Below are 11,465 nucleotides of genomic sequence, written 5' to 3'. Positions count from 1 at the left end.
AGCAGAAAAACTTCAGGCAGACTGAAGCGATTTTGAGAGCGAATAGAAAATAATGCCGCTTGTTGTGGGGTGGTCTTCAATCAGGGAAGAGCACTATATGAATCTATATTATCTAATGAAGTGTATCCTTTAGGCATGCCTTATAGAAAACACACCTATAACTGCAGGTAATTATAGGTCTGTTTCTTTCAGCTCACCTTCAACTCCTATTTATTACATACCAATTAAAAGGAGCTAATTGACTCCACCTGTTCATTAGAGGAATGACTCAGTATCACCTGTCGCTCTGCTCAATTAACCTGAGCTGCCCCGCTGTGAACAGATTGCCCGAGAAGCTGCGGCCCATCCCTGGAAGTGTTCAAGGCCAGATTAGACGGGTCTTGGAGCAACATGATCTAGTAGTCCCTGACCGTGGTGGGGTGGAACAAAACGAGTCTTAAAAAGTCCCTTCCACCACAAATTATTACATGAATTAACACAGCGGGCACGTGACTTCCGCCTCGGTAGCGATGGCGCCCGCCTCGCTTACTTCCGCCTCGGTAGCGATGGCGGCGGAGCTGTTTCCGCCCTGCCCACGCCCCGCCCCAGGTCACGTGGGCTGCACGGCGCAGCACCCGGAAGTGGCGGCCGGCGGGTGCCCCCGGCTGGGCGCGCGGGGCGGGAGGGGCAGAGCGGTGGCGGCCCCGGTGCTCCCGGTTCTGCTGCTCCCGGTCCTCGTCCCCGGGCCCTACCAGCCGGTGAGCGCCCAGCAGCGATAGGAACGGCGGGGGTCTCGCTGTGGAGACGGGCCTGCCCCCGATCTCAGCGCCCCGCACCGGGGAGGGAGCTCTGAGGGGCCGGGTGGGCGCTGAGGCGAGCGGGGCGGTCTCTGCTTCTCGGGACGGGCTCCGCTCCCCTCGGGACAGCATCAACCCGGTGGGGACGGGGCACTGTGCGGGGCGGGAATGTTTTGGGCTCGGGAGCGGGGTCGTTCGAGCCCTGAGGGAGGGAAGGGAGAGGGCCGGGACCTGGCCCGCAGGGAGCCCAGAGCCCCCCTGGGGTCTCTCAGGGGAAGGGGCTGCCTCGGCCTGTGCTGCAGAGGGGAAAGCCCGAGCTGAGCGTGTGGGGGTTTGTCCCCTTCTCCCTGCACAGCTGTGGAGCCAAGTGTGGGTGAGGAGGGGAAGGAGCAGGGGCTGGGGGCAGCGTGGGGCAGGGCTGGTGGGAGCAGTGCTGGGGGACAGGGGAAGGTGCTGCTGCCACATCCCAGTTACCCATAAATCTTCTTTCTCATTGTCTTTTAAAATCAATAATGAATGGAGTATGTCATTTGTGTAGTGGAATAACTCACAGGGAGACTATTACCAAGCGGTCTGAGCACATCCAAGATTCTTCCAGAGGAATTGTTTTTAAAATGTTGAAGTTCCTCATGTTGTTTGGTTTTACAAAAAATTTACAGAAAAACCACAATTTCAGTGAGAGGGTAGTGTCTAATGCAAGTTTCCTTTTGCCTGGAAAGAAAGGCAGCCCTTAGGAGTGGCAATCACAGCTGCTCCAGAAGAAAGCTGGTGGAATTTAGCCCAGGTGTTACTGACCAATGGCTCCCTTCCATGAGTGGTAACAGGTGAACTGGGAAGTTCAAAATTTGGGTTTCAGGTGGACTCTCAACTCGCCGTGGTGCCAGACAAGGTGCAGGGCCAGCACAAAGTCCACCTGCACGGTGCCTTTTCCTTACCAGCTGTAGTGGCACAGCTCTGTGCTCCCAGCCCCAGCAATTAGCTGAAGGACTGGGGTGGCAGAAGCAGAGGGGTGATCACAGCAGGAGGAGGCTGCCAACCCTCTCTGGCAAGCAGAGCTAACAGCAGGAAGAGTCTCCCTCTCTGGTGCCTCTGTGTCCCTGTGGGGCCCTGACTGCGACTTCTGCTTCTTGGCCCTGCCAGTGTAACAGTGCAATATAATGTGTGTTTTAAGGCATTTCCTGTCATTTGTCTGCCCTAGTTTTGTGACTCTGTTGTTTGCTGAAGAGCTTTTAGGAAGCCATTGATGTGTGGTTATGGGAAGGAATTAGTGTGAGCTGTGGTTTCCTCGCTCCAGTGACTGCAGACCCCAGCCCAGGAAAGCATCCTTGCACCTGCTCTGCTTTGCAGGTTCTTGGAATAGATACTTTTTACCCTAACTGTAATTTTACCTGCTGCCAAACTTTGATAGAGAGAGCAGTACAGTTGGTGCAAGCACCAGAGTGAAACCACACAAAATTTAAACAGCAGCCACAGCTGAACATCCCACCTCAAGCCTTTGAACATGGGAGGTGTAGCACGTGCTCTGTGGAAGGTGTGTTTTTGAAATTTAGAAAGTACTATCCCTTTTAAAAGTAATATGTTCTGCTCTTGGAAGATGGCAAGTGAAGACTGAAAGATGAGGAAATTGTAGCTCACTGTTAATCCAGCTGTAACCCCATAAACTGGTTAAGCTCTCCACCAGCAGCTCTCCTGCAGGGACAAATGAATTGCAGTGACTCACAGAACACAACAAAGTCTTATTTTATGAAGAATTAAGAAACAAAACCTATTGATTTAGACTTGGCACCAGTTAAGTAACAAGAGCAAAAGTTTCTTTGTTTTTCTATGCACAGTGCTGTGTGTGAATGCATGAAAATAATCTCCCAAGGCAGCTGGCTTTCAGGGTGAAGCTATTGAATCTGCAAACTTCAGAAGTGTTTGATGCCATTTGTTGTATAAATGGAAGCTAATGGTCTCTTGATGCTTAAAAAAACCCCAAACAGTTAAATCTTAGAGCTACCTCAGTGTTTATTACTAATTAATGGAGTATTATAAGATACTCATTATGTATGCTTGGACATTCTGGCTGGGGAGTGAATTAGTGGCATTCCTGTGTGGATCCAACTCAGAATCAATTTGTGCTGTATTAATTGGTGTGCTTCAAGGATTTCTTCATTGGTAACTCCTGACAAGAGCCTGCTTCTGTGTGGATAGAATTAAAATTTCAAGGATTTTCTGTAAATTAAGCCTCGGATCAGGTGATGTTCCTGATGTGCTCTGGGACTCGTTTGGGTCAGTTATACTCAGATGGAAAAACGTGACCTGAATACTGAGTAGGTTCATGAAATAATGTCTGTGGTGTGAATTCCTGAGTGAATTGTATGAATATTTATTAGCTATAAACTTGGAGTGCCTTATCAATTTAAAAGAAACCAAGAAGATGCTTTAGGTTTTGAAGGCACTTACAGCCTGCAACACAATTAACTTTCTCTGCAGCTGTCACATGGGAATGCTGCTACAGAAGCATCATCATTTCATAATTAGGTTGGTGCAGTAAGGCAGTCAGGTGACTGCCTCTTGGGAGAATAATTGCATGCTTTAATGAAAACTGAGCAAAAGTGAACTTGGTGTGAGTCAGAGGTAGTGCCATCAACTGGTAAGAGCAAATCAGCCTGCACTGCTTTATTTACATAGCACAGCTTTTGAGAGCTGCCCATGGTGAAACCGAGCTATTGATTTCTCATTCTCTCTCTTTTTCAGGCTGACTCAAACTGAGTTTTTTCTAAACATCATGGGAGAGATTAAAGTCTCTCCTGACTATAACTGGTTCAGAAGCACAGTTCCTCTTAAAAAGGTATGTACATCTAGTGGGTGAAATATCTCCTCTCATGTTTTAGGGGTAGAGACTCAGTGTGGTTAATGCAGAGCAGTTGTGTCTGTGCTACTGAGCTGCTTTATCTCCTGAACTGTTGCCCCACGTGTCATGTGAGTGCATGAAAGCACACCCTTCATCTTCACATGCTTCTTGGAGGTCCCTTCTGCCTGTGCTGGGGAGCAGACTCTCAGCTGTGAGCCGTGGCTGTGGTACCTGCCATCCCAGTGCCATCCCAGCGCCATCCCAGTGCCAGCCCTGCTGAGGAGGGGCCTCCAAGGGATTGCTGTGTGCTGGGCATCACCTGTGTGGCCTCTCAGAGCTGCCTGAGGGCACTGGACGGAGCTGCCAGAGCCACCCCCACTGTTCTGCCCCCTGTCCTCAGGCCAATGTCCAAAGGCACCTCCCCAGCAGTCAGGCAGGCTCCTGAGAGTGGCAATGTCCTTAACCACAGGGAAAAAACCCAGACAGTTTCTTCTGCTTAGTCACACTGCCCAACCACTTTCTCCCCTTGCTTGGATTTCCCCACTGCCTTTCACTGAGCCCCAGGAGAATGTTTGAGTTGTGCAGGGCTCCAGCTTCTGCTCCCTACGTGCCGAGTGGCAGAGGGCATGCAGTGCAGTGTGTAACTCCTGACCCATAAAGCACTGTGTGCCTTCTGCAGGTCAGGCTTGCAGGGCTGTGGTCACAGGGTGAGCTGCAGCAGCCCAGGCTGTGCCAGACAGAGGGACAGCCCTGCCTTTGCACCCTGCTGCTGTAGCACAGTCACTGCTGTGGCTCTGCAGGCTGAGCAGCAGTGTCCTGTCTAGCCTCAGGTGTGTTATAGTTTGATTTTGGGCTAAGCTGACTCTGCTGTGGTTCCCTTATCTGGATCACTGTGTGGGCTGCAGAAGCACCTTTAGGGAAGGGCTGCAGGATTCTCATTAATTTTTGCCAGTTTGTGTCCTGCAGATAAGAAAGGTGCATTGCTGCTGACCCCACATGCTCTGTCGTTGCCTTCAGGCAGAGCCTCACTGGGTCACCAAAGCCAGGGCCAGCAGAAAGATGTGAGGGTGCTCTAAGGCTCTGCTTGGTAGGATGCAAGGTGGTGAATGGAAGGAGCTGGAAGTTTTGGTTCCAAGGAAACATGGTTCTGCTGCAGCTCAGTGCCAGCAGCCACAGCCTTCAGCTGCTGCCAGTGCTCAGGGTTTCATAACTGGGGATGTGTGTAAGCTGAAGCTGATGGTGACCTGCTGACCTTCAGCCTCAGGAATGCCTTACCCTCCTGAGTGCTTCTGTCTCCTCAAGAGGCAAATGATGCCACGGGGCTGAATGTGGGGTATGAAGAAATAAACAAACTAGTCCTGGTTATTGGAGAAAGAATATTTTAAAAGCTCAATTTGAAAATGTACTTATTCTCTGAAGCAGTCTTTGGGAATACATTTGCCTGCATTATTCCCCCAGAAGTGCAAAGCATGTGCAGTACAGAGGAGGGACTGCTCTCAGATCAACCTAAGGAAGCAGAGCCAGAGCTGAGCAGTTTGAGAATCTGCTGAGATGTTTCTCCTGACAGGCACAGGAAATGCACAGCTCCATCCTCCTTCCTGCCCTGGTCAGATATAGGAAGTACAGCACAGAAAATAACATTTTTTAACCTAATCTGCTTTGCCTGTGTGCCTCTATTTGCATACACCACTTGCTCTTATCTGAGTCCTTCCTAAAAGTTTTCATCGAGGGACACCCTGGCCCTGCTAAAAAGTTCTACTCTTTGTTTTGAGGCAGTGCAGGTTTTACCTTCTGTGTGAACTGTAGCTGATCTTGATCCATCAACCAGAACAAGGAAAAGGTTGGTGACCTCCCAGGTCAGGAGTTAACCACACTGCTGCCTACACAGCTCAGGAGCTGGAGTTAAACTGTCCAGCATGTGGCTGGAAATCCACCAGAGCAAGTGCTTAAACCATTGATTCACTGTCTGGGCTCAAGGAAAGAAACATTGTCTGTCTGCCACAGCTCTCTTGGCATGAGCTAACTTTGGTGTTGTTTTTTCAAAGACTATGGTGTGCCTTTGGAAACACTCCTAAAGGTAAATTTGGTAGTAGCCACCCTGAATGGATCCAGCATTGCTGATGGAATTACAGCTGAGAACAGCAAGGCCTGGAGCCCAGGGGTGGTGTGCAAGGAGTTGTTGTGGTGGGGATTGGGAGGGCTTTTGTACAAGGTTTATGTTTAAATGGTTTCAGTGGTCTGGAGGCTCTGGTATGCAATCTGTCTTTTTTTATAAAGACTTTAGAAAACAATGTTACCATGTGATTCCTCACATGCTCCCAGAGCCTGAAATACTGGCTTTATTAGGAGCAGATTTGTCAGTCAAGCAAATCTGATTTGTGATACACTGTTCTCCTCTGATTGCTGAGAGGCTTAACTGCTGGGTTGGAAAAGCAAATTGTGCTTGCATATTACTGTTCAAAAAGCTATAAAATCTTGATATAGAGGAGATGCATTGTGGCTGCTTGACTCAGGCTTTCCCAAGAGGTTTGTGCTTGTTGATCTGGTACAAGATGCAGCTTCTGCTGGGTTGTGGAGTTGAAAGAACATCTAGAGTATAGAAAGCAGTTTCTGGTAGAACAGGCCTTGTCAAAACAAGTCAGGCTTTGGTGCTGCTAGAAAAGAAGACCCAATTCTTAACACTTCTGAAGGCACTAATTTTGCTAGGACTTGTGGTACTGTATGAGGAGCTGTTCATTAAGGATGGCACCTCATGTGTGAGTAATCTCCCTCAGCCAGCTGTGTGTCCTGGGCAATCCAGAAGCTCCTGAGATGCTGCCAGGTGATGGAAGCATTTTCCCCTCCAGGTCAGCCCTGCAGTGCTGCCCTGGGAGCTGTGTGTGTCTCTGTTTCTGGCAGGCAGCTCTAAGTGTTTCAGATCAATAATTTGTGGTGCTAGCTGCTTAATTCCACAGGCCTGCGTGGTTTCAGACCTGTAACATCTTCTGTCTGGGGATGCAAATATCAATGGTTGTTTAAAAAGCTGTCCCTGGGGCAGTGCTGGCTCTTCCAGCCTCCAGCTGCTGCTCTTGGTACCCTGAACTGATCTCTTGGGTCTCTCCTGAGCACGTGGCTCCTTTCCTGAGGTGCAGTTCATTATCCAGCTTATGTCACAATGCACAAAATATTCTGTCTGATGGTGTGTGGCCACAGTTCTCTTCCAGCTGTATCCACATTGTCATTCCAGTTAGAAAACAGCCTTAAAGCTACTCTAAAAAAGAGTAAAAGAAAGTCTTGAGTATTATAACATTTACTAGAAGTTGGAAATTTCTAGAAGCCATCCTGGAAGCTGGCTGAAGAACCTCACCTGTCTTGTGTTTCTCTTTCCCTCTGTGCCTCTCTTTGCAGATTATAGTGGATGATGATGACAGCAAAGTCTGGTCACTGTATGATGCAGGGCCAAGGAGCATTCGCTGCCCACTCATATTTCTCCCTCCTGTGAGTGGGACTGCAGATGTGTTTTTCCAGCAAATTCTGGCACTGACTGGATGGGGCTACAGAGTTATTGCTGTGAGTATTCTCAGTCCTGTGTCAAAGGTGCTGTACTTGTGCTTGTTGCTCTGATTAGAGGTTGGATAATGAACTTCTTCATTTTGACTTAGGGAATCCACCAAAAAATTTTGTGCTAAGTTGCACTACAGAGTAGTTAGCATATGGATCCAGGCTGGAATCTGCTATATGTCCACAGCAGCATTTACCAAAACCTTGTTGACTTCTCAGCCTACTTTTCTCCTTGTGTGTCCTGGACACGAGTACTTTTTGCCTCCAGCTGCATCTGTGTTAGCCCTGAGGCAAATACATGAGTTAGTTCAGGGTTTCCATGTTTTCCTTTGGGAATGTGGATAACATGGTTCTTAGACTATATAATAGCTGCAGATTCACTCCTTAAATCCTACCAGCCTGCTCTTCTGGAGCTTCTCAGCTCCTGAGCTGAAGTGATTTGTACAATATATTAACCAGCCTGGCTTTAGGAGTACCACTGTCTTTTGCAGCAGTTGACGGACTTCAGTGTCTGTTACATGCTACAAAATCACTGAAGAGCCATTCCAGCCTCTCCTGCCTCTGATCCCAGAGTGAGGCAATGCTGCACTTTCCCCAACAAACTCTGCTCGGTGGCACTTTGTGTGTTTTTGTGTAACTGAGGGGGAGGTGTTGGCACCCTCAGGCTCTGGGGACCTTGAAGAGGAACTTCATAACATGGGAGAGGCACAGCACTGTCTTGAAACCTTTAATGTGAGAACTGGTACAACTTTGAAGCAGATTGATTTCAGTTTTTTCTAACTTTGTGCTATTTTAGTTACAGTATCCAGTGTACTGGGATCACCTTGAGTTCTGTGATGGATTCAGGAAACTCTTAGACCACCTTCAGCTGGATAAAGTGAGTGCTCGAGACAAGGCAGTGGACAAATTGTTGCAATAAAAACCTGATGTTTGAAACAGTCCCATTTAAGAGCCAGTGAAAAAAATAGGATACAAAAATACGGCCTATAAATAAAGAGGCTGTGTTGCAATCTCACATTTGAAACTAGTTTATTTTTGAAGGTGAATGCCCTTGGAAATTGTAATACTTGGCCTAAATTCAACTCTATTCCAGGCCTATTAAATTGTATGGGTTAACTTCATTTTTTGTGAGATCCTCTGGAAGTTATCCTTCCTAACTCATATAGTACAGAACACCACAGTTGAGTCTCTTGGGCTGGAATAGCTGTAGAGAACAAAGTGAAATGTTTGGTTTTTTCTTAATCTTGATGAACACAAAGACATTAGCACTGTGAATCTTTAGGAAACATTTCCTTTTGTTAGTATTTATCACATTTATATTGCACATAAAGCCAGGAGATGAATGGAACAGTGATTCTTTCAAAAAATGGGTTATAAGGACAAGGTAAACTTGAATGACCTATTTTTGTAATGAAACACTCTGCTCAGAGGTCACATTTCATCATCTGTTTGGGTTTTTTTTTCCTTGCATTAGGTTCACCTTTTTGGCGCTTCTCTGGGAGGCTTCTTGGCTCAGAAGTTTGCTGAATACACACACAAATCTCCCAGAGTTCAATCTCTGATCTTGTGTAATGCCTTTAGTGACACTTCTATTTTCAATCAGACATGGACAGCAAACAGGTAAAGGAGACAGACAAGCAAGCAGACTCATGGCATTAATTTTTTTACAGTGAAATGTCACATTGATTAGTGGGATATGTGTCTAACCTGATTCCAGCCTGGGGAGGCAGGTGTGGGATGGAATACTTGTGACTTTTAAAAGTACACCACAAGGAGAATGGAAATGTTAACAATTCAGAGTGTGGAATTAGACAAATTCTTCTGTGATCCTCTGTGGATGTGTGGTCAGATTTAAGAACTCTGCCTGTTGTTTAACAAAACCATTTAGAGCAAGAAGAGTGTTGTTCACCATATTTAAAGTATACTTTTGCCACGTAACTAGAAGTTTCTTCAAGGATTTAATTTGAAGTTAAAACGCAAAGCCTCTGCAAGGAAAGAAAGCATTTACAATACAGCATCTTGATGCTAAGTCCTTGGTGCTTGAAGATATTGTTCCATCTTATTTCTGTTTTAGCTTTTGGCTGATGCCTGCTTTTATGCTGAAAAAAATTGTCCTTGGGAATTTTGCATCTGGTCCTCTAGATCCTGAGATGGCCGATGGGATTGATTTCATGGTGGACAGGGTAGGTGTGCTCTGGTGGCTGTGGTGTCACTCTGTAGTTACTGAGTGGGAGGTTGGAGATATTTCTGCTGCTTTCTTCATTCACTGACCCAGGAGGGAGGAGTGGGAAGTGGATCTTTAGCAATGTTGACTGTCACAGCCCCAGCAGTTTAACTGATTCACTGACCTTCTACCTTAGTTCTGTTTTATTTGTGTCAATCAAGAGGAGTTAAGGAACTGAGGTGGAAAAGGAGAAAATGCTGGGATAGATCTGTAGGCCACGCTCTGGGGGCAGGAACAACTCATGGAATGTGGTTTAGGCATTTGTCTCCCGCAGAGTAACACTAAATTGGAATTACAACCTTCATTCCTTTAAAACTATCTTCCCTTTGGCTGTATTATTAATATTGCATTGACTTCCTGCAGTGAAATATGTTGTTAATCAGTGTTTCTCTCTACTGCAAGCTGGAGAGCCTGGGCCAGAGCGAGCTGGCCTCAAGACTCACCCTCAACTGCCAGAACTCCTATGTAGAACCTCACAAAATCCGAGACATCCCTGTAACCATTATGGATGTAAGTGAATCTCAATTTTTTAGTTAAACACTATTTCCTCCCTTTGGCAGGTGGAGCCACACTATTCAGTCAGCAACTTAGCAAGCATTTGCAGCATGTAACTTCCTATTTAGGGAAGCCTTCTGCTGACTGGGCAACACTGTGACTTTTCTGTGCTGCATTATGAATTAGATATTCTGTGCCATATGTTTCAATATTACAGTATTGGCTTGCTAGCTGTCAGTGCCCAGGTTTGCTTGTTTTGTTTCATTAACACCATTCCACAAAGAAGCTGAAGGTCTCCTCTAGGAGCAGCATGCAGCCAATCTGATGTAACAACAAAATCTGAGTTTCAGAACTCACTGCTGGGACTTGTTGCACAGGTGTTCGACCAAAGCGCGCTTTCAACGGAAGCAAAAGAAGAAATGTATAAGCTTTACCCTAATGCCAGAAGAGCTCACCTCAAAACAGGAGGCAACTTCCCCTACCTCTGCAGGAGTGCTGAGGTCAACTTGTATATTCAAGTGAGTTCCTGAATTCAATCTATGAACGTGTTTAGCCACAACAGCACAGGGAAACTCCTGTTGAGCTTCTTTTGTTACTTAACTTCCCTGTGTGCTCTGTGTTGCTGGTACCAAAGGGCAGGGCTGGGAGCAGCTGCGTCCATGCTGGGCCAGCTTTGGGGGTTTTCTGTCTCTGAACTCCTGTACTCCAGAGCCATGGTTTCACCCTCACAAAAGTTATTCAGAAGGAATGTTTCTATTTTACCAAAGCACTGTGCTCCTACACCTGTCTCTGTGTTACTTCCCGTGCCCAACAGATCCATTTGCTGCAGTTCCACGGCACCCGGTACGCAGCCATTGATCCCTCCGTGGTCAGTGCAGAAGAGCTGGAAGTCCAGAAGATCAGCCTTCACACCAGCAACGAGCACGAGGAGCAGTAGGCTTGGGAGTGCCAGTGGAACAGAGGCATTGCTTTGGTAGTCTTCCTGTGTACAATCAGCTGTTCCCACTCTGCCTTTCCCTTGTGTTAGCCGATTATCACTGTGTGATTCCAACAGGATAACAGTCGGTGAACTGCCCGTGGACAGCAACCTCCAGCAGTGTAATGGGATAGATCTGTTTAATTTTTAGTCTTTGGATTCAAGGAAGCATCTTAGAAGACTACACTTTTAAAAATAAAAGACATTTTTTCTACCAAAGTCTTCACTGTATCATGTTCTTAAGCAGAACGGTATTTCTTTTTATATTTTTCACTTGGCTGTATATATTACCACATGCAGATTGTGTACTTATAAGCTGACCTATATTTTTGTTGAATATTTGATTTAAAAGATGTTTAAGTGTCAATATTGCCATCACTTATGTGCTTCGTACATTGTGTTGTAAGTTAGTTTGTTTCTATATGAAATAAAGCATTTGAATTTTTAACTTTCTTGCTGCATAAAAATGGTTTTCAATAAAACTTCACTTTCAGCAAGTGTCTCTTGTTTTGACTCCAAGAAAACAGCAGCTGAGCTCACTGCAGACCTGGTTTGCCTCTACAAACACCTCTGGAAATGAAGAAAACCACCACCACCTGCTTGAATTCCTCTCAAGCT

At 46.5% G+C, this 11,465-nt stretch overlaps 1 protein-coding gene across 1 annotated transcript; it reads left to right on the top strand.

Annotated features, from left to right (window-relative positions):
* The first annotated feature begins 628 nt into the window (after positions 1-628).
* On the top strand, positions 629-11,340 carry SPG21 (SPG21 abhydrolase domain containing, maspardin). Its single transcript, XM_066559068.1, has 9 exons — positions 629-737; positions 3,516-3,609; positions 7,000-7,161; positions 7,949-8,029; positions 8,627-8,772; positions 9,227-9,335; positions 9,779-9,886; positions 10,249-10,389; positions 10,686-11,340. The coding sequence occupies exons 2-9, from the start codon at positions 3,547-3,549 to the stop codon at positions 10,806-10,808; spliced, it is 933 nt and encodes a 310-aa protein (XP_066415165.1). The 5' UTR covers positions 629-737; positions 3,516-3,546; the 3' UTR covers positions 10,809-11,340.
* Positions 11,341-11,465: the final 125 nt, after the last annotated feature.

Source organism: Molothrus aeneus, chromosome 13, assembly GCF_037042795.1.
Source record: "Molothrus aeneus isolate 106 chromosome 13, BPBGC_Maene_1.0, whole genome shotgun sequence".
Lineage (NCBI taxonomy): Eukaryota > Metazoa > Chordata > Aves > Passeriformes > Icteridae > Molothrus > Molothrus aeneus.
Note: the sequence above shows the minus strand (reverse complement) of the source record. Positions and strands in the feature narration are given on the sequence as shown.

Excerpts from the sequence above, each read along its gene's own strand:
- SPG21 (XM_066559068.1), top strand. The coding sequence starts at position 3,547 with ATGGGAGAGATTAAAGTCTCTCCTGACTATAACTGGTTCAGAAGCACA. Across the intron at positions 8,773-9,226 it reads CAGACATGGACAGCAAACAG|CTTTTGGCTGATGCCTGCTT; the intron begins GTAAAGGAGACA and ends TTTCTGTTTTAG. Across the intron at positions 9,887-10,248 it reads TCCCTGTAACCATTATGGAT|GTGTTCGACCAAAGCGCGCT; the intron begins GTAAGTGAATCT and ends CTTGTTGCACAG.